The sequence below is a fragment of the Haliotis asinina genome, chromosome 7 (assembly GCF_037392515.1).
Source record: "Haliotis asinina isolate JCU_RB_2024 chromosome 7, JCU_Hal_asi_v2, whole genome shotgun sequence".
Classification (NCBI taxonomy): domain Eukaryota; kingdom Metazoa; phylum Mollusca; class Gastropoda; order Lepetellida; family Haliotidae; genus Haliotis; species Haliotis asinina.
This window is the reverse complement of record NC_090286.1, coordinates 12,691,857-12,716,847: the sequence shown is the minus strand read 5'-3', so window position 1 is coordinate 12,716,847 and position 24,991 is coordinate 12,691,857. Positions and strand designations below refer to the sequence as shown.

Here is a 24,991-nt window from a genome sequence, read left to right as displayed (position 1 = left end):
CAAGTCCCGAACCACCTTGATCAATGTGTCTACACATTCACTAGGGCACAGGGATATGAAGACGGTTGCAGCTCTCAAATTTATCCTCACATTTATCCCCCGTTGAAACAAACTGTAGTCTGTTTGGGCTCATCACTGAAGCACTTTAACACAATACATGATACAATGGAAGTCCACCTTGTGCCTGACTGGTCAGTTGAGAGCAGGACGCGGGTAGACGTCCTCTGTTCGATTACCAATTTACAATATCAGATGTATAAAAGCTGAATAGGACTTTACTCAGCTAAGGATATAACCTGTGGGCTGTTACCTATTACTGGAGCTCTATAATACTTTGTTCAATAATTTCAATTCATTTGATTATGTGGTATGGTTTATGCCGTATTGAGTTTCAGGTGAATGTCTATATAATTTGCCAATTAGTTTAACTGTAGTAATGGTCTACTTTCTACAATACTGTGACGTGTCATGGTATTTGTGAAGATGCAGAAACAGTCTGAACTAATTATTGAAAAGTGAAAAAAATATAGCATGTGACATATCTTTTTCTGTTTTAGTTTTATGAGAAAAGAAAAATATAAATGACCAGTGATCAGTGATGGCAACAGGAAAATTGTTTTTCAGCTGAAAATTTATTATAGTGTCATCAAATGGGGGTTCAGACGATTTACAAAACTGGTCAGCTTGAAATAAAATCGCTGGAAATCCACGGATTTGCACAAAATTGCCATCCCTGAGTGAGCTCTCTTTTCTGTACTTGTATCAATTTGAAAATCTGTTGTATTTTATCTGCCTGTGTAAATCAATTCCAAAAGTATGCAATTCTAATTGTGCTCCCAATATTTTGACACATCCATACATCACAAAATTCCCCCTAAGTGATCATAGTAAACAACAGTTGTGGGGCACACTGTAAAGTGTGACGTTCATGCTGCAGGTCCCATCTCATGACAAACAGGTACCTGGTGCAGTCCTCCCCAAATACATGTCAACTCAAACTTCATGACCAAATGAATCGTGCATAAAAAGTATAAAAAAATAGTCCTCAAAGGAATTTGTACAAGGTTATTAAAAACGCTCCAAAGAAGGTATTTTTAAAACAACTATCCAGTTCTCCAAAGAAGTATCAACAAAACCTGAACTAATCTAAAACCTTTATTCAATTACTTTACTTTACAAAAGGCTGGTGAAAAACCTCAAATGTTCAAACTACAAAAGAGCACAGCCACACAGGAGGTGCTTTTATAGGCAAACACCAACTGTTGTTGCAACAAACAGATCATTTCCACTTTATTTGCAGCCTATTTGAGATAAACAGCTAATGCCAAGATTCTGTGACAGGGCTTCCTACACAGGACAATGCATGTTGACCTTGAACCTCAAACAAAGGGCAACCCTCATCCAGGGCAATCTGTGGTATAAATCCCCATAAATTGGACCATCACTAATCCATATTAGATACAATATCACCATCAGTGACAAAAACAAATCAAAATAACCATAATATCTGACAACACCTCAAAATGATATCTGTTTCAATAAGCATCATAAATGATTGTCTTGTTCTCAGAGTTTATATACTGGATAAAGTAAGTTAGGGATATTGGCATTTTTATGAGTCATATTTCATCAGTATGTCAGTGAATAAATACATGTACATCATTATTCATAATTTCAATAATTTATATTCACAAATAATTTACAAACATCCCTAACTATATTCGTCCAGTATATTTATTCATGAAGACAGTGGGGTAAGGTCATTATACCCCTATTATACCCCTTATTTTACAGGCTGTCATCATCACTCACAGAAAGAAGTGATCATGAGCTTCCCCTTTTTTGTGCAATTGCAGTCAGTGAGCTGAGTTTTATGCCCTTTGTAGCAATATTCCAGAAATATCGATGTGGAGGGCACCAGAAATAGACTTCACACAGTCTACCATTGTGGGGAATAGTCCCAAGGTCCTTAGTGTGATGAGCGAACAGTTTAACCACTAGGCTACCCCTTGTGCATGTTGAAAAATCAAACAATCAATGAAACATCATGGGCAAAACTAATTATGGATACTGGATAGTGAAACTTCTACTGACAATCTAACATGTAATTTTTAGAGTAATGACAAGCCATATTTGGGGAATTAGATGTTGAGGGTGCCATTTAGACAACAACTGTTGTTCTTATGAAGACATTGGTATAAAGTCCTTTTAGTATAAATGCCCCACTTGTATGAGAAATGTCTTGAAGTGATATAAATTCTGATAAAACCACTGTTCCAGTCTGAGTGAACTGCACTCATACATCATTAAAAACTCAAAATCTATGGTGGCCAGTGATCCCTGGTATTTACTGAAACAGACTGAAGATGTAATACTGTGGAGATAAACATGCACACTTCCAGATGACTGTAACAATCTGACAACTTACAGTAGCTGCAGCCTGAAGAATAAATTTGTGTAAACAGGCATAGATGTGAATTTCACCTCAGCAAGACGACGAGATGATATGTCTTTCAGTTAAATTCATCATTATGAAACCTCAACACAGATAAGGACAATGCACTATATTACTCAGCATTATGCACTGTCTTTTCCAATCTGGTTTTATATGGAATGGACAAAAGTCAACAAGGACCAAGAATTTACGGCAACACACATGCTTTACCTTATTTACCATGAAAGAAATTCAGATAAAAAGCATTAAAGTAAAAGGTTCTCTAAGAAACAAAGAACATGACAATGAACAAAGACTGATCACATGAAACTGAGTAGCCACATTAAGAAAAGCGCTACTTTTATGTTATAAATAACCATTTTCTTCCAACACTTTAACAATACAGCAAAAGCATTTTCAATGTACCAAAATATATAACAGGATTGAATAGCTGATCAAAATTACATACGAAAACTAATGGGTTTGAGTTTGAGTGACTTGCTGACTTGGCTGGCATATGTCATCATATCCCAATTGTGTAGATCAATGCTCATACTGTTGTTTATTGGACTGTCTGATTGTTTACAGACTACAGTCATACTGCTGAAATATTGCTGAAATATTGCTGAGTGAGGCAATAACCAACCAACCAACCAACCAATCAACTTCAGTACTGGGCAAGATACTGAACTCTCCAGTATTCATGGTCAGTGCTAGTGTGGCGTCATACAGATAGGCTGACATTCACAAACAGAGATAACACAGAGGTATCAGAGTCTTCCTGAAGTCAGAGATCTAATCAACATGCCAGGGGAGTGGAATGTTAGAGGGCTGTGGAGCCATGCTGACTGTGGGGGACATGACACTGTCTGTGGTGGACTGAGCAAGTGAGCAAGTGAGAGAGAGAGTGAGAAAGAGAGAGAGAAAGAGAGTGAAAGTGAGATAGCAGAGCGATATGGAGTATTTCTTTAAAACAGCGCTGTGGCAAGTCATTGCTCCTGACTGAATAAACAGCTAAACATAAGTCTCTATCCCCACAGCCATGCAATTATAGTGATTCTCAGGAGAACCAATCTGCATGCTAGACTAATGCACTTCTCAACAGTGATGCAAAGTTAAGAAGTTGTTACCGTCTTTTTCTTCTTCTGAGAGAGGCATAACAGAAAAGAGTTTATGTCAGGATTTATCAGAAGTGATAACAGGATGAACCCTCATCATCAACAACACATAACAATGATTATTAGCCTCTGATATATAAAAGTCCAAATGAATATGACAGTGATTATAAGAACACCTGGTGTCACAAAGTAAGGGGGAAAGAGAGGGTGTTGAGTATGGGTGGGCATCACCTTTTATATGGCAAGTCACTAGGTGTTAGACGTTTCTATTATCATTACACAAAAGTAATAATCAGGTCTTTAGAGAACACAATAAAGGCACCTGGTGTCACATTAATGGGGAAACACAGGAGTCATGTATGGATGAGTATCACCTTTATTTAAGGCAAGACACTTCATGTCCAGTGTGTCACAACCATCATTTCACAAAGGCAAGATTAAGGTCTTCAAGAAGCACCATAGGTATCAGGTAAGTAGATAGAGGCCTTATTGTCAAAGTATAATGCACATATAACATGACAATATCACTGAAGATAAATAATTTAAGTCCTCAGCCTATCAGCAAAATTAGGTCTCTTTAGCACATCTGGCTTCCTGAGAGTCTCAAGTCTCATCAAATACTCTGAACCAGATAATATACTTTTTTTCATTGACATTTAGAAACTGACAGAGAAAAAATAAGATTCAAAACTCACATAATTTCAGCATGAGATAATGAAATAGTTCTGACAAAAACCAGTGTTTCTTGTGAGTGCAAGCATTATTAAAAATCTATAAATCTTTCCAACTGAAACTGTTGCCTGAAAGTTGCAAGGTTTTTGTTATCAATCTATATAAACATGCTTTAACGTGTCACGTAAACATGCTTCATCATGTCACGTAAACAGAGCAAATCAAACAACACACCGATCAACAATTATATCATGTTTCTGCCTACAGCTGTTGTTTGACACTTGAAGCTACTTGTGTGAAACCAAATCCTTTCTTCGTATTTACTTGGCTAAAGTTCTGAGATTTTCATCCAAACACACAAGTTTCTCTGGTTCCTTTAATCATTATTTGCATGAAAAAATATGACCATTCATAATAATGAATGAATAGTTATGATCATTCTTACAATGCATGAACAAATATTTTTCCTATTAATGAATGAACAAATATGATCATTTGTATCAATGCATGAACAAACATGACCATTCCTATTAATGCATGACCAATTATGATCACTGTCGCCAATGCATGAGCAAACATGACCATTCCTATTAATGCATGACCAAATATGATCACTGTCGCCAATGCATGAGCAAACATGACCATTCCTATTAATGCATGACCAAATATGATCACTGTCGCCAATGCATGAACAATTTAGATGATTGTTACCAATGTATGAACACTTCTTTTTTTTCATGTTGAAATTATGTAGTTGGACATCTGCTATCAAACAGGTATAGCAAAAGTTCAGATATAAAAACAGATCATGTAAGCATGTTTTTTAACATCATTCAAAGATGACTTGTAACACATGAGCAGAAAGCCCCAGTGTCCTACTGACTACTAGCTAGCCTCGATGACCATGAAGTGATCCCTACCTTGCTAATCTAGAGTGTATCACATCTCCATTTTGTTATCACATATAGCTTGGGGCCACTCACGACCTACTGTTTGGTCTGATTAATATCATATGATGCCAAAATATATCTATAATCAAACTTCATGAAAATGATGAAGTAACTGTCAGGGAGTTTCTGATACAACTGGTGGGTGTGGTCACAAGAGTTGAAGATTAGACAGAGAATGGATACAGGGTCAACAAGAAGGTATGAATAACCAAGGGCACCTAACCATGGCCTTGTCGTGCCACCATACCTTGAAATAACTTACAATAAAGACACACATGGCATTATGTAATATTTGTCATGTAGTAACATTTGAAATAACTAGAATACACATAGTATTCATATCAGACACATTTCATATGAGCCTTTCTGCAATTATGTCCTTTCTCATTTTAATGGTTGACACTTTACCTGTGACTTCACGCCAGAGGCTGAAATCTGATAACAGTGTGTCAATAGGGGATCCTGATGCCTTTCACCTGACCAAGCATCCACTGAACAAAGGTACAATTACAGGTGAGGCAATTACAACACATCTACTGGTACATTTCACTGGATTATGAGTGAGTGGGACTTAAAAATGCTAGATTACATTGTCCACAGCCTCAAAGGCTTTCGACACAAATTATATAAACATAAATGTAGGCTTAATATACTTTTGATGTGGCTGCTTCTTGTTAAGTGAGTTATAGCACCAGGTGATTGGTGTATATCTACTTGGTGACTCCACTGATAACACCTATAATGTGTCAGGTAAGCAATTGCACATTTCAGTACTTGTGTTTGGATGCACTGCCTACAACATATCCACAATTATGTATAAAATTAATTGGTTAAACATCTTCCTGAACAGCAAACGAAAAACAGGTTTAAAAATAATGAAATCATATAAAAGTATGCATTTATGTTCATGTGTTCTGTCTAAAAACTTGTCAGAAAGACAGTGTTGGATTTCTTTTGCTTTTCAGTATATGTTCTGATGACATGATTATGTTGGATAAAAAATATCCAATAGGCCAGGTAACATCTAAACATATTGGTTTATTATTTCCAACATCATACAGAAGAATGACTTCAGGCACAAATTCACATTACATTGTGGCAGTGTGGATTGTTGGGGGTACACGTTATACACATTGAAAATTAGCATAAGTCCCGATGGTAGAATTCCTATAAAAACTACATATATCTCATATAATAGCCAAATGTTTTCGCCATGAGGAATGTTAAGAGGTTTAATATTTTAAAGTTGTAAATTATGAAACAGTAGAATACAAAGACAAAGATCACAGAAGTGGTATAGAAGTTGATGGTGTCTTTCATATGAAATAGCTGGCTTTTCATAATATTAATGGTTCAAACACAAGTAAGTTTGGTTCAAAGCCACCCCAAAACTATAGTTTCTCCGGTCAGTGGTTCTCCCCAAGAACAGGCTTTTCTATGAAGGCTGTCACAAACTATGAACATAGCCAGCATCTTTTTTTAAAACTTTTTTCAATTCACTTTTTCCATACATGGTGACCTCTTTATATATGATACTTCATTTCAAGAAGACTCCTGACAATACAAGACTTGTACATGGCATAGTGATGAGATGTGGTGACATCTGGGTGAACATGTGTTGATCACTCCATCAATGGAGCCTTGTGTGGATGGTGTGGAAGTATCTTTCTTGCTAGTAACATTATCACGGCTGAGTGCCTGTCACTGTACTATCTAATAACATCATTGTCCTGGCCTCAGTCATTCTCCCCATCACAAGTGTTTGAACTTCATGACTGTACACTTGATGACATGAATCTGTTTTACAAGAGTGTTCGTATTGGTTTAAATGTCCCAACTCGTGGACTAGAGTGAACCCACTTCACTGAGTGAGTAACTCATCTCCTTGCCTTTGTAGTGACAAAACCAACACTGGTGGCCAGGAAGACATATAGGTGTTGATGTAGAAATCACTGGTCACTGCCCTTAGAAACACGTGTACATACTCAAAGAAGACTAATGTGAGAAATACTGATATTTCAGGAACATCAAGCATGGTAGTTCTTCAGAACAAACATTTGTGGACAAACATAATTACAAAGGGTGGCGGGGTTGCCTAGTGGTTAAAGCATCCCTTCATCTCAGTGAAGTCTCAGGCTTGATTTCCTACATGGGTACAATGTTTGAAGCCCATTTCTGGTGTCCCCCTGCCATGAATATTGTTGGAACAGTGGTAAAAGCAGTGTAGAATCAAACTCATTCACTCACCCACTTATATACAAGGTGTAATTGTCTTTCTCAGATTGTCCAATCATATTACAGATGATGGTTGGATTTTTTTAAAATACATTTTCACACATATATTTCTTTTTAAAACCAGATATCACATAAGATTTAAGGAAAATGTGTCAGAGGCAAAAACTCCTCTTCCTAACATTTATCATGCCAGGAGACAAAAAACATACACTGGGCAATAATTCAACTATAGGGTGTGTCTACAACAATGTCACCTCCTGATGCCTCTGAACTACCTGAAATACATACACAGTTGGTCACAGTTCAAGGTAGACATAATCATCCTGCCCCGAGAATATAACACAGGCTGCACAGAACTGGGCTACACAGAAACACAGCTCCGCAGGATAATGTACACCAATCTTACAATCATATCTCACAATAGCAGACTTGTCAGCACCAGGGTGTCCATCCTGGGTTCAAAGTCACTGTAATACAAATACATCACACTCATGAACATATTAAAACTTATTTATTCTTTGCAACAATATTTACTTTTTGCATTTCTATCTGTTAAAAAGAAAAACAGTTGTTATTCATAAAAAGTGTCATTCATTCATGTCCTTCCCAGTTCTACATGACCATGAAAGACTTGACATCACTGAAATAGTTTCAGTATAAACAAATAGTTTGATATCTGATGGCATTCACTATCATGAGGAAGAAATTACTGTTGCATGTGATGAGGTAATGAGTAAGTTAGGTTAAACGCTGCCCTCTACATCCACAGTGTTCCCATTATATCACAGCAAGTGAGCTGAGTCTGGGAGGAAGGTCATACAGTTAATGCTACAGACCTGTGGCACCTTAAGGGACTGTGCCTCCGGTACAGCCTGATAACAAATGAACCAAATCGATATGTTTCATGAAGACTATTTTCTAAACTAAAGACAATCAGGCATATAACACACTGCTGCATGTGAGACACAAAATAGAACTGCTCTTCAATGTTCTAAACAATACATTCTGAAACATTCGCACTTACCTCATAAATCAACAATGATTTTCGGCAAAAAAGCACTGGAGTATTATTTAAAGAATCGGTCTTCATTGAGGAACATGTGTTTACTTGACTTTGTTAAAGGTGCAAGCTTTGATGTATGTATGTAACACGACTGACTCAGTTATATCAATCTCTTGGTCATAAACCAAAGAGGTGATGATTAATGATGACAACTGACCGCTTGGCCCTTGAGATGGCCGGTCAGTATTGTATGGAGGTGACAGACATCTTTGATGTTGAAGTAACATTAACAAATACAATTTACTTCAAAGAAAAGAAAGATTTATTAGCATGCATGCAATAAGTCCAAAATGTTCCAATGAAGACATGTCACTCTAGTACTCAGTGTTGTCAAAAGCCTAATCATACATAACACTACAGATCTAGAGCACTGGGTAACATACAAATTCCATGAACTTATCATCAAACGCTTTCATTGTATACAATATCAACCAATAACTAGTGTCTACTGCCTAAACATGAACCAAAACTCCATTATTCTAAACATGAAGCATGCAGGCCTGAGTGATACAAATTTGCAGCAATAATTATACATATAGTGATGATATATACAAAAACATTTTTAACATAGAGGCATAAATTTATAAGAGACCTATCACTCTGAAATACACAAAAATCAACAGCTGCTTTTTTAAGTGTCTGTTGGAATCTAAGACCCAAGTGGGATGAAACCAAACCCTGAAGTGTTTGCTGATAAGCTTCAACTATACATGAAATAGGTAATATAAGCATGCACTGGTCACCCTACACTTTTAGATGGCACAGATAGCGTATATGCACAATGGATTCAAATCCAACATGTTTATCACATGAAATCCACATGCATAGTGCTACATATTTCATTACTGTTGAACATCACAGGGAAGTTACTTCGACGCAGTTGGACATCATGAAAACCATTACTTTCAATGTGCAATGGAAGGGAATGTCTCAGCCTTTCTGTTAGAAAGAATGCAAAAACATTTGCAAAGTATCTATCTCTCCTCAACAATGTATCAGATCCAACCACAGATGTATGGTATTGACAGAGCAAGGATTGTGGCAGAACTTGTACACATGATCCTGATCCAGATAAGGCCTGTAACTCCTTACAAAGCAGTGACGTTGTGTGTTAGATTCTTACATTTATTTATGATATGACCAAACAAGGTAAAATCACCTGCAGCTACATCTAACACTGGATTAACAGATAATGATGACTGCAAGTGGCAGAATTTCTGCAAATGAATAAAATATGAAATATTATTTTGGCAGTGTGATGTTTCAATACAGATTCTTGTAAACTTGTTCACGAAAAAAAATGACAACGGTTGAAGAATCTGTATCAAAACACTGCACTTAAAAGAAGTTGTTATGCATAAAGCTTGTCAATATTGCACATCACAAGTTCTTAAAAAACACTCAAAAAGGAACAAAACATTTCATTGCAGACAATAATGCATATAGTTTTAGGCCAATAAACACAGGAATGGTCTTCACACATTGTATCCTTGTGGAGAACTGAGCAAGTGAACACCTGAACTGACAAGATTCCCAATGTTCCCTTCAGCCAAAGTCTCTCTACTCCCATCTAAGCTACCAGCGATACCACTCTCTCGCAACCCCATTTAATGATGCCACAAATCACCCTACTTAATACACCTTCATCCCTGGTTCCATGTAACACCAGTCTCACTATAACACCACTATTGCCTTCACAATCAGATCAGGAACATTTGAAACCTTCTTTGTGAACAATAAATCTGATTAGTGACAGGAAACAACAGCATGACCTCTACACCACAATCACCCCAGCCAGTGTGTATTACCATCAGCTGAATCAGTCTATGGAGATAAATATACCTCCACCTAGAGATAGCACAATCATTATGCCTGGCCACATTGTGAGCAGAACATTCACTACACTGCAAACATACAGGGTGTGATTACCCATAATCACCCAAACAATAACACATTCCAACTGACAAATAAAGTTTTGAGAGCAGTCAGTGAGTTTAGTTTTACGCCGCACTCAGCAATATTCCAGCTATATGGCGGCGGTCTGTAAATAATCGAGTCTGGACCAGACAATCCAGTGATCAACAACATGAGCATCGATCTGGGCAATTGGGAACCGATGACATGTGTCAACCAAGTCAGCGAGCTTGACCACCCGATCCCGTTAGTCGCCTCTTACGACAAGCTGAATCGCCTTTTATGGCAAGCATGGGTTGCTGAAGGCCTATTCTACCCCGGGACCTTCACAGGTCAGTTTTGAGAGCAAGCCATGAAAGGATTAATGCAATGGATTCAAGTGAGTGGGCGAATGAGTGGGCGAGTGAGTGAGTGAGTGAGTGAGTGAGTGAGTGAGTGAGTGTGTGTGAGTGAGTGGTAAGCTTAAACCCGTTTGAACAGTATTTCAGTTCCATCACCGTGTCTGCCTCAAATGGTGGGTAACAGTGAAGTGATACAGGTCATAGCATTATCTGACATGAATCCCATGAGAAGAGTTTGGTGCTGAGAAACCGAGAAACAAAATCAAGATGAAGCTATGAATGGATGCGGAATAGTTTAGATTGTCTTAGTTCCACCATGTCAGTCGTTAAAGTCACTTAATACCAGACATATCATGGTCAGTGAAGACATTCTTCTTTGAAAAACTAAATGAGAGTGATACCATACACTACCCCAGCAATACATACATCAGTACACTCAAATGTATTTGACACAATTCTTGAGTCAGAGGACAATAGGAACAGCAGACATGTCCACTGTCCATCCACACTTTGTCAACATACCTTGTGAAAATATTCCTCCATTCTATCCTATCAAACAAATAGGTAACAAGACCCAAGGCTCATGGACAGCTGTTTCACAGAGTTTGGGGAAAGATTAGGAGAATGGGAACATACAGTGTTGAAATAGGTCATCCCCATTAAATGTCTGTCAGGTACATGACCTTGTCTTTACCATCTGGATCTTCATTTCAGTATTAAACAGCATCAAGAGTACCCTCATGTATTTCAAGTGTCACAGTTGCTAATGACAACTATGTCTAAAATATTATTTCTGCTTTAAAGTCTCCTTTCTGTATAGAATGCTTGGCATGTAACATAGTGATGGTGCATTTCATGTGAACAATTTCTAAGGCATCTAAACCATTCCAAGGTCAGTTTCTGGCTTTTATGCTAAGCTACATAGGCCATATACAACAATCTTATGAAAAATGGATACAAAAGTCTACAGAATGTTGACAGTTAATCACTCATAAGTTATTGTAAATGATCTAGCACTAGGGCATATAAAAATACACTTGCTACTAACCTCAAAGATTCCAGTACCAAAAGAACTGTTAACTCTTCTTCAGCAAGCACAAATGCATCTTAGTGATTGTATTTTCTTTCAGTTCCAGATTTCACAATACAGTATATAACTATGAGGTCAAGAAAGTATGAAAACATAAAAGAGTAATCCCATCTAATCCTCAAAACAAATGCAAAAAAAAATTCTCTTGAGAAAGTTCCATCCCAAGCGACTATCTCCTTCTGTGAACTTTCCACCTGTGACTATTGTGGTGCCACAAGTACACATTATGAATGTAACTCAGCACAATACACATACACATAATTATCATTATAACATTAAGTATTTCAAACTGATAAAATATAATTACAATTCCTATGCATACAGACTAGATAAATTAATGTGGTCTAGTGGTAAAGTGCTAACTACAATCCCTTACAGTTACTATAATATTCCTTCACAAAAAGGTTTACTGACAAATTAACATTAACAGTTCCATATGAATTTCTTGTGATTTCAATTTCGCAGTAAATATAAACAAACAAGTGAAGTGTACTACAATGACAACTCTGAGACTTCAATCATCATGAAGGAACTTCAACACATTATTACAATTCCACAAACAAACTGTGACACACTTACCCTCCTCCCTGGGAAAACTCCCTTCAGCAAGGACATATTTCAAATAACTTGCACCAAAACTCCAAGCTAAAGTGTCCACAGTGTGAAAACCAAGATGTGCAAGACGAGGCCTAAGTGCATGCGAGTCTCACAGCCACACGAAATGTTGCCTGTCCATGAAGGTGAGTGATCCAAGATGGGGATGTAAGTGTGCCAGCTACTGTCGTCCGGCTGACCAATACCTCGGGTGTCTCATGGATTGGAAGGAGAAATAAATCTGTCTATTGTTGTCCAAGCAGAAGGCTCTGCATATCATAACTCCTCGCTATACAAACATTTCCATCTTCATCATGTCAATTTTACACTTGACTGACACTTAATGAAACTGACGTTTGTACATTTCACTTCTGAAATACAGTGTGATATGAAAATAGAGCAGGTTTCTCTCCTTTGATGTTGTCCTCCCTGCCTTATAATGAGGGAGTGAAGTATGTATATTTCGTCCCCTGGCTGACCTCGGAATATAAACTTGAGGCTTCTCAAGGATGATGCTACATCAGAAAGTGAAGACGTTCACTACTTGTCTCTACCAGCCACAGTTCACAAGCTGATAATCACTTCAATATGGGTGCCTTTGATCATGCAAATATGCCATATACAAAACAGGTGATAAGGTAGTTGAGCCACAAGGGGTTACAAAGCCATTGGGCCATGGTTCACCAGTCCTGTTGTTTGAGGTACAGCCCATCACTCTGCTGGAGGCAACTAGGCATGACCAAACACAAACTATCTCTCCTTCTGTTTACTGATTACACAGCGGGTGATATAATGGACACAGACGACATTACCACATGATGTTGACAACACACGTTAACACTTGTATGCATTGTCTTAAAGCCAAATATTGTAGTTGGTGTGAAATTAGTCACCTTTATTTGAGAAACTGAGATTTCATCAGTAACAAGAGGTATTGATTTGCCTTAAAAACAGAAGAAAAAAAATACATTTAAGTCATAGAAGATGACTTACAAAGAATTTAAAAAAAAAAATTCACATCACAAATGTATAGAAACCTTGAGTGAAACTGACACACTAAACAGAAGTTCCAGCAAGTAATCCCTATTACACATGCAGAGAAAATGTACAAAAATGTTGCAACCTACTCACATGAATAATGTTATATATTCCAGTTATGTGCCATTAGAATTTGCTTGACTGCCACAATAATAGCCACATCATATCCAACGCTGCCTGATACATACATTAAGATATTTTTTAGAGTTTTTATGTACAACTTAAGCTAATGGAAGCATGTAATTGTTATGGCTGACTACACATCCCTGTAATGGGCTCTGTGTAGCATCATTCCCTCCAGCTGTCAAGTCATGGCAGTGAATAATGCTTTATACAATATGCACGTCTTTTTGTTATGTTTTTAACATTTTCTCACATCTTTTTTTCTGCCCAAAGAAATGAAATTGTGGAATTCCAAGCATTCATAGTTCAGTCATTCTATCTTGATCACGATGTATACATATATCACCATAGAGAAGTCCTGATACATTACGAAATGTATGCTTTGTTAAATGATGACTAGGGATGCTGGTTTTATACACTATCCTCCCTGTCCCAATACATTATTAAAGAAAAAGTATCTTCAGTTTCAGAATTTTAAAGTATTTATATCCATTTCTTACAAAAACAACCTAACCCTGCAATGATCAATCACAACAGAGTCACTTAACCATTGTTTTATCAAATGGCGCACTCCACATCATTATGAATGAGCCTACCAAGAAGTCTAGTTATTACATATTAAGGTGAAATGAGTAAACAAAACCAATCACCTGATGCTCTGACATTATGTCCTCTCCTTTACCCTCCCTGCTCCCAATAAAGCTGTCAAAATGAAACTCTCTGGCACAAAGTATTTGGTGAAACTCCAATGACTAGTTCTGTCCTGATGTTTAGATACATAATCTGAATCTTTCAGTTGAGACTGGACATATTTTAGTGTAGCTGACTAGGAGGTATCAGTTCCAAGGCTGACACAGTTCACCACACAGCCATTGTAACAGACAACTATTTTATCACGATGCAGATCTTGTATGAAAGTTGAAACCACAAACAGGGAGCTAACTTCACTTATAAGTCACAAGCATAGCTAATTCTTCCAAAGCCCTTCAGTGAGGATTTCACTGGAATTAAGTTTCTATTTACAGATCCCTTCATAAGTATAAAAGTGATTTCAAGACAGATTTAGAAACTATTAAATTTCCATTTAAAACCTATGTGAGAAACAAAAACACACACAAACAAATTCTGTATAAACATTGATGTTAGGATTCAGGTGAAGCTTGATGTTCGTCTGTCAAACTGCCAGTTATCATTTAACATATAAAGAATGCTAAATACATGTTCTGGCACTATGTGCAAAGCAAAAACTGCAAATAAAGGAATATTTGAAGTATATTTTAAAAAAATGACACAGTGGATCCATAAATGAAACTGAATCTGTGAGGGTGGCTGTAACCATTAGTTGTTCAGTGAGATTCATCAAAGTCGGTGTCCTGACATATCGTGAAGGTCAGTTGTATGTGTATATTTGAACTATATTGACACTCTCCTAATCTAGGGCTGACAATAATATATAGTATTTGACTACACCTCAATGTTGGTTCACCACTGACATGCAAATCAAATAAATCTCCGAAGTGTCGTGTCTTAAGACTGATAGCCTGTGACATGTACAACATGAAACACACAACCTACTTCTGGATAAACATATAAAAAATGAGATTTTTTTCACACATTGATATGCACTCTTATTCTTCTATCTGTGTCAAGTATAACGATCAGTGACAGGAGAGACTTATATCTTGTCACAGTAATCTGATGTCCTAACACTAAGTAAGGAGGGGAGAGTTCTCATAACAGTACCCTAAGCTACCAAACACTCAAAACTTTTGAAAAGTCTCTCCATTGCTCTGCTTCAGTCCACTGGCTCATAGACTTGCATGAACACAGAGGCAGGATATATCATAACGCTATAAAGAATATACCTCTGATCTGAGGACACTCAAGCAAACATTTTCATGACATTCATGAACAATGCTCTGCTTTGAGGACATTAATGGATACATTCTGATATTAGGACATTAATGAACATTGATAAGATGAACATTCATAAATACACACGAGTTAAAGGACATTCACAAACACACTCTAGTCAAAGGACATATATGAAGACACTATAGCCACATGGCATGAATGAACACATTCTAATTACAGGACATTCATGAATACTTTGCTCAAAAGATTTTGATGAGTACACTACGACCAGAAGCCATGAGGAATGTGGAAGCTCAGCATATCACATTGTTATCCCATTTCATTATCAAGGGAGCCAACCACCTCTCACTGACAATGATAACCCTATGGCTTACCCACAATCCAGACCCCCACACAACACAATACCAGTCAATATTTACCCAGCTACAATTTGATATTAAGCCCAGTGGTCGACACATACCAGTGTCAGCATTTGTGTACTCAACGTCCTTATGCAGCATGAGACCTGAGTGTTATCTCAAACACTAACATCCATGACTTTAGGTATGTATAGGCACGTGAGTGCAAACAGTTTTGCAAGAAAATGATGAAGTCTCCATTGTCCCTTTAAAGAATACACTGAGCTGTTACTCTTAACATCTATTCAGTTTCAGAAATTTCAGTTTGGAAAATATGTTTTGAATATGAATTCCCACTAGACTCCTTTTTTTTGAGAAATCATCACTACTTCATCTTTTAACCCTACCTAACATCACAAAGTTCACTTTACAATAGCTCTTTCCTGGTCAATACATCACACTTCTGACATTAGTCATACCAACTCAACATGTTTTTGTCAATCCCAGTATTATACATCCATGTCTATATGACATCAGTGACATGCAGCATACATCCATGTCTATGTGACGTTGTCAGTGACATGCAGCATACATCCATGACAATGTGACACTGTCGGTGACATGCAGCATACATCCATGTCAATGTGTCAGTGACATGCAGTATACAACCATGACAATGTGATGTTGTCGGTGACATGTAGTATACATCCATGACAATGTGACATTGTCGGTGACATGCAGAATACATCCATGACAATGTGATGTTGTCAGTGACATGCAGCATACATCCATGTCAATGTGATGTTGTCAGTGACATGCAGCATACATCCATGACAATGTGATGTTGTCAGTGACATGCAGTATACATCCATGACAATGTGATGTTGTCAGTGACATGCAGCATACATCCATGACAATGTGATGTCAGTGACATGCAGCATACATCCATGTCAATGTGATGTTGTCAGTGACAGGCGGTATACATCCATGACAATGTGATGTTGTCAATGACAGGCGGTATACATCCATGTCAATGTGATGTTGTCAGTGACATGCAGCATACATCCATGTCAATGTGATGTTGTCAGTGACATGCAGTATACATCCATGTCAATGTGATGTTGTCAGTGACATGCAGCATACATCCATGTCTATGTGACGCTGTCGGTGACATACAGTATACATCCATGACAATGTGATGTTGTCAGTGACATGCAGCATACATCCATGTCTATGTGATGTTGTCAGTGACATGCAGCATACATCCATGACAATGTGATGTTGTCAATGACATGCAGCATACATCCATGTCAATGTGATGTTGTCAGTGACATGCAGCATACATCCATGACAATGTGATGTTGTCAGTGACATGCAGCATACATCCATGACAATGTGATGTCAGTGACATGCAGCATACATCCATGTCAATGTGATGTTGTCAGTGACAGGCGGTATACATCCATGTCTATGTGATGTTGTCAGTGACATACAGTATACATCCATGACAATGTGATGTTGTCAGTGACATGCAGCATACATCCATGACAATGTGATGTTGTCAGTGACATGCAGCATACATCCATGACAATGTGATGTTGTCAGTGACATGCAGCATACATCCATGACAATGTGATGTTGTCAGTGACATGCAGCATACATCCATGACAATGTGATGTCAGTGACATGCAGCATACATCCATGTCAATGTGATGTTGTCAGTGACATGCAGCATACATCCATGTCAATGTGATGTTGTCAGTGACATGCAGCATACATCCATGACAATGTGATGTCAGTGACATGCAGCATACATCCATGTCAATGTGATGTTGTCAGTGACATGCAGTATACATCCATGTCAATGTGATGTTGTCAGTCACATGTAGTATATATCCATGACAATGTGACGCTGTCGGTGACATGCAGCATACATCCATGACAATGTGATGTTGTCAGTGACATGCAGCATACATCCATGACAATGTGATGTTGTCAGTGACATGCAGCATACATCCATGACAATGTGATGTTGTCAGTGACATGCAGCATACATCCATGACAATGTGATGTTGTCAGTGACATGCAGCATACATCCATGTCTATGTGATGTTGTCAGTGACATGCAGCATACATCCATGACAATGTGATGTTGTCAGTGACATGCAGCATACATCCATGACAATGTGATGTTGTCAGTGACATGCAGCATACATCCATGACAATGTGATGTTGTCAGTGACATGCAGCATACATCCATGTCTATGTGATGTTGTCAGTGACATGCAGCATACATCCATGACAATGTGATGTTGTCAGTGACATGCAGCATACATCCATGACAATGTGATGTTGTCAGTGACATGCAGTATACATCCATGTCAATGTGATGTTGTCAGTGACATGCAGCATACATCCATGTCTATGTGATGTTGTCAGTGACATGCAGCATACATCCATGACAATGTGATGTCAGTGACAGGCGGTATACATCCATGTCAATGTGATGTTGTCAGTGACAGGCGGTACACATCCATGTCAATGTGATGTTGTCAGTGACATGCAGCATACATCCATGTCAATGTGATGTTGTCAGTGACAGGCGGTATACATCCATGTCAATGTGATGTTGTCAGTGACAGGCGGTATACATCCATGTCAATGTGATGTTGTCAGTGACAGGCAGTATACATCCATGTCAATGTGATGTTGTCAGTGACAGGCGGTACACATCCATGTCAATGTGACGTCAGTGACATGCGATATACATCCATGTCAATGTGATGTTGTCAGTGAAATGGACATCTTGCCGGCATGACATGAGTGCAGACACAAACATTGATGTGTGTACATTACATGCATTACAGCAGGTAACAATGAAAGGTATCTATGTTTTCATCACAGTCTGTCGTTACTATGATCTTTCACACCGGGATATTTACTTAAGGGAGAAAAGGCTAAAGATGTGTCAAAAGAGGTACCTTGTGTTGTGTCGAAACAGGAATTGTGTCATTTTAACCTAGTTTTATGCAGTGTGATATTGACTTGTCCTGAACATTTTCTCCTTAAGTCATACAATGTCATAGGTGTAACATTGATTGTACCGTGATACTGATCACTGATGGATATCCCTTTCAGAACTCCAGTGTGGTGTCATTAAAACAATGTCAAATACAGTACTACATATGAAAAATTGCAAAAGTTGAAGAAACCTTAATACATACTTGGAGGTTTGACACAAACTCAAAATGATGACTAAATAAGGAAACATCAAAGTTTGACACAACTGTGTTTGATCAGTTACTTTAACTCACACAAAAACATAATGACACTTACTATCAGTCAAGAATGCAGGCCTTACATAATACCATGTTCAGTATCTCAGCTCTATCATGGTATGTTATCTTGTTGGCAAGTGATGCAAGTCTTAAATGTTTACATCTATGAAATCCACAAAAAAGGTTTGGAAACATAATCAGAGAACTGAACCCATGATCACAGGCTTCTAGAACACCAGGGGAGATAACTTTTTACAAAAATGCCTGTGACATCTTGACCCCAGTCCAAAATGGATTCTACAAACAGCAAAAGTGCAGCTGATGCCATTGTACAACAATCACTATTTCACAAATACAGAATGTACATATGGTACAGACAGTTGAAGGATTGCTGTTGTTTTTTCGTTGAGTTAATAAACGTCAAGTGAGCTGATTTACAGCAAGACAGAGGCACATTTATCAGCATTTTGGGTTCAGGACTTCCTGTTTGATATTTAATTCTTCAGCCTCATAACCTTGGTTTTACTATATCATGTACCATGCTGTCATGATTTATTATCATATTGTTGGAGGTCATTCATGGTCATCATGACATGAGTGAGCCAAATATGAAACAAACAGAGAAAAGATATATAACTGTACAATGTAGGAATGTTTTAGAGATGTTTTGGTAAAGTTCACTTATAACAAACTAAGTCAAGAGGGGACAGGGAACGTATTTCTGTCTCATAGGAACTAACAATTTGTTTTAGTCGACAGATAATAGAGTGAGGTAGTTTGGTTTAATACTGTATATACAGTTATATCCTGTCAGATAGTAGGACCACAGTGTTGGTGCAGTTTAACCTTGCAACATAATCATTGGAATGTTGGATGTCAGTAGTACCCTTCCTTTTTAGTCCATAGTTAAGCAGGGACAAAAATCTGTACTGAAACAGCACACTCATGAAATATAAGAAGTCATTACCTATAAAATCTGTTCCATTTTCAGCTTCTAAAATGTCACTTAAACAAGTTATGAAAAGATGCCATCAAGAAAAAGGGGAAGATCCAGACAGAACAGATGAAGATGGAGCAGAGCAGTTTGAAAACTTGATGGTGACAATGGCTATTTCAGATGTGTATCTCAGAGTTTGATGAACACCTTTCCACAGTGTGTACTGACTTGGAGGTGGGTGAGGAACATCTTCAGGGCTGACGCTAGAGAAATTACATTTATGGATGCCTGAAACTCAGGTTCAAAAACCATTGTCAAGTTTTTCATGGCAAGAACCGTGTTTTCCTGTGCCAACAACTCAGCTTGTGTGTGAAATCTGGTACTTCAGGAGATATCACAGACAACCACTTACCCACTGTCACCTATACAGGCCAGTCTGCACAAGCAACCAGTGACCAATCACCACATGACCTCTGACCCACCACAGCACCTCATCAGTACATATGTCATGGTCTGTAAGTCATGTTTTACAAGGAGGCAGTATATCATGCCTGTGGTGACTATGTGTACACATGTCCTTAGTGAAAAGATGGCTACATGTAATGATGATGGTGACACATGTATCTCAAACACAGGCAGCAAATAGATATCTCTGCACACTTCAGGTCAGAATGTAGAGCTTCAGTATACTATACGATGGCAGCATCTGTCAAGCTGTTGTAGAGGGCAAACAGATATAAAAAAATGTCACTACGGCCTTCACGTAAAGTTGACTAAATACAGTGAAAAAGTATTTACATCCTATCAAAGCATGGGCCATTAGAGCCTGAAGTGCTGCATGCAATGAAGTCACCATCACAGACCACAGACAAAAACTGGAGATCAGTTTTGGATGTGACCCTCTACAGCACATCAGAACTATAGGATACAACTAAAATTGAGCAGCTGGGCCTTGACTTCAGAGAAGGTTAGTGTTGGACCTCAGAGCACTTTGTCCTAGAATGCTGGGTCTTTGACCATTGGGTCTAGGATAGCTCGGACCTAGACTGCTAAGCCTTACACTACTGGCCTTTAGAAAGATGGGCCCCAGGCTACTGGGCCTTAGACTGCTATGCCTGAGCCTGCTGGGCCTTAGACTTCTAGGCCTTATACCACAATATATTCATGAAGCAGATCACCAAAATCCAATTTCCATGTATTTGGAGCAGAGAGAGACTGAGTATGCAGAAACCAGTACGTAACCTGACACATACTGTCTAGTCCACAAAGGTACTTGAAGCATCTGATCAGTGCATATACATCCCTACCACAGTACATATACAATTATATCACAATGCTATTGTACATATAGATCTACATGCATCACAGCAGGTGTGGGGGATTAAGTTTCAGTCAGGCTTAGACAGAAACTTGCTGACATCAAACAAGAGAGCAAAAGTAGAGCTATTTTAGTCACAGTTTAAATGAATAGGTATAAATATTTTACAGCAAATCATTACAAAAATATCAACAGATCTCTAGCAATATTGACAAATTCATTGTCCAGAAAATTGCTTACCTTGAAATTGACTAATTTTAATCCTTCACTAATCCCCAAAGTTTCTACCGATGCGATGATGACCTGTTCACTGGGCTATCAGTCACAACCACTGATATGAGAATACTAAACGCCAGTTCCCTGATGTTAAGGTTCCCCCTGTGATCTAGGTACTCATGTTTATGGCAGGTGTGAGTATGGCTATATCTGTGTGTTACTGGGATCATAGACCTGGGCAGGTACTTACATATCTGGGGAAATAGCGCACATGAAATATACATGATATATACATGACATGAACAGGATTTTTTTATTGTCAATTTCAATGCCGTGTGAACAGAGTGACATGATATGACCAAGTACATACACATCACAGATATTCAAAGAGTAAGACACTTAAGTGACAATGAACAGTTTGATCTAAACTATATACAGCCAGATGGCACATATTTAGACAATTAACAATATATACTGAAGGAAGCAAATAAGGGAACATATGAAAGAGTGTTCCTTTATTCTTTGACAGGATTCCTATCAAGCTTTGTTTTAATTTGCACTGTGGATGAAAATCTTTAAAAAATAAAGGAACCCATGAAATAGTGTTCCTTTATTTTTTCCCTCAGTATATGTTCACAGACTTGGTTTCTTGTACTGACAATGCACTCCTTGAGGCATATATTTCAAACCATCAAGCAGGAGGTTTCAGTTATTACAGGCATTGAATAATCAACAAAACCAAAAATTGGATAAAGAATTGTGTTCCAAGACATTGTAAAATTCAAATGACATCTGTCTGGGCACCTTATACTCTTTAAGGACACTCACAGATGTGAGACAGACATTAACTCATCATAGAATGCAATGACATCTTAGGTGTCCTATATATCAAAATGTTGAAATAAGAAACTATACTAACTTTGTTCTTATAAATATTGATAAAGTTACCACTTAGTAAAGTGGTATACATTGTTAATTTATATACACACCTCTGTTTTTACCTCAATATTTCAATGTTAATGACAGAAATGAAGTTTGCTAATGCAATATTTTTGTGCAGACTTCCACCTGAGAAAACTAAAACAGACATACCTTAATGATAAAGAATATGCCTTATATCTCTACAGCTCTAGAAGAACAATGGCAAGAACTACATGGCAGTTTGCCAGAAATGTGTTGACACAGTGTTGACAAACATGACACTTTGACGCAATCCAGAACCATATTCCACCACATACCTACAGCTCCTGCTTACTTGACGGTGAAATGTCTGTTACAGTGGCCATGTCTCTTGTCACAAGCATGACATAAACATAGATAAGACCTAAATCAACCTGTTGTTTCTCCTGGACATATTGGCCTATACATTATCTCCACTGGCTGGTATACATTAAATATGACACACTGAATACTTATATTGCCACAGCTTGGTCCTTGGCATACTTGTTCTTAGATTTTATTATGAGACAATGTCAGGTCTGGACATCACTAAACAAGACCATTTTTTTTGTCTGTTAAAGTTTGGCTGTGTACTAATATCCAAAATAAGGCACAGAAAACAAGGATTTAAAAGAAAACATACTTTTTGTTATGTGAGATGATTTTCGAAACTCGTATTACAAGAGTTTCCTGGGGAAAGTAACCATAACACAATGTGTTTCTCCAAACTGTGATACAAGAGACATATGCTTGCTTTGACAGTACAAAACGTTTCTGGTCACAGCACAGTTCTTACAAGCAGGGTGAGTGAGTATGATTTTATGCAGCTCTTGGCAATGTTCCAGCAATATTATGAAGGGGGATACCAGAAATGGGCTTCATACATTGTACCCATGTGGGGAACAGAACCCGGGTTTCCGGTATGGCCAGGATGAACAGATGCTTTAACCTTTCAGGTAACCACACTGCCTGTCTTACCAACACAACAGAGACTTGCCACCAGCACTTACATACGCCACTGAAAATCTACTACTCTGAACCAGAGGCAGAATACATTTTCCCAAAGAAGTTGACCAATTCTTACAAATCCATACAACTACAAGTGAAATATAATGAGCTACACAATGAGTGTGTGTTTTACACCACCTTTAGCAATATTCCAGCAATATCACGTCAGGTGACACCAGAAATAGGCAACACACTTTGTAATCATATGGGGAATCAACTCAGGGTCACCAATATGACTACACAAACTGACTACTGACAACTGAAACAATTCAGTTTGCAAAAATCTGCTATACATACTACCATCTATCTTTCTACTCCAGTAGAGAATCAGTTGATGACTGCAACTATCCATCTTAACTTCACCGAACACCTGCAGTGAGTATTATAACAACCACACATTCTGGACATTTCTTCATCATATTTTATTCAAAATCTAAGAAATGTGAGACAGGTTTGTCAAAGTTAATATCCTTTCATTCACAATAATATCTTTTGAATATTGAGATTTGAAGTGGAGATGAAGCTACTGAATTATTAACAGAGAACATGCATGTTACATTCTCCAGCTGTGGCCAGATCAAATGGCAGGTACAATCAGCCATCATACTCCAGTACATCCTACAGCTCAGTGGTGTGTGGACTACACCAAGTAACACACAATCAAGGAATGAGATAAAATATTGTGACCACAAAATTATTCTTCTTCAATAAACTCCAATATACAATACAGAACAAGCTCACACTAAATTATTGGAACTTATATGACAGTTGATTAACTGCACTGTGTATGATCTTTGACCACAGCAAAATCTCATAAAGAGAACAAATCTTTCTCTTCAGTAAATACTTGAAATGCTGAAACTTATATTGCTATAAACATCTTGCAATTTAAACAGTCACAAAAGCAACCTCATGACACGCAAAACATACAAACACCGACCAGTCAGATGCACTGTTTCAACCACCTCAAGCTAGTTGGTTGGCAAAGATATGTATCAGACAGACAGACAGACAGTAATCAACAAACTATGAAACATCCATGATGTTTACTTACAAAAAATGAATAAATATTAATTTGAAATACAGACCAATATTTTCCACATTGTTTGCAATGTCATGTTCAGTCACTCACAACTTCAATATCTGCTTAAACAACTAAAATGTCCATTCAGATGATACTACTTCTACTGAAGAACATTTTAAAAAATCTTCCAAATTTTACCAGTCCTACTCCGGGGTATTTTTAATTTATAACCTTATTGTACATTTTGATTTAGTGCACAAAGTCATGACGACTAAGTACCACTCCACTACATGTTTTTTCTATCCTATAATTATGGAGGAACACAACAGCAATGCTACACACATAACAAAACACACAGATACAAGCCAAGTCTTCATTGAATGTTGGGTCCATCAAAAGGTATACAAGTTTAATTTCAGTTCTGTTAGGTTCATTATATTCTGTAAAAACTTATGGTAGTTATGTCCAAATATTGTAAATATGAGA

The 24,991-nt window shown here is 37.7% G+C and overlaps 1 protein-coding gene across 3 annotated transcripts in view; it reads right to left on the bottom strand.

The window, feature by feature from the left end:
- Nucleotides 1-24,991, bottom strand: part of LOC137291627 (microtubule-associated protein futsch-like) — a 163,269-nt gene that overhangs the window by 67,359 nt on the left and 70,919 nt on the right. Inside the window, exon 1 of one of the 3 annotated variants that reach the window (XM_067823036.1) lies at nt 12,397-12,711. The exons of the other annotated variants lie outside the window; for them this stretch is intronic. Within the exon in view, the coding sequence (XP_067679137.1) occupies nt 12,397-12,432 (36 nt within the window). The 5' untranslated portion in view covers nt 12,433-12,711. Of the gene's footprint in view, nt 1-12,396; nt 12,712-24,991 lie in introns of those variants that run through there. 3 annotated transcript variants of the gene reach the window in all.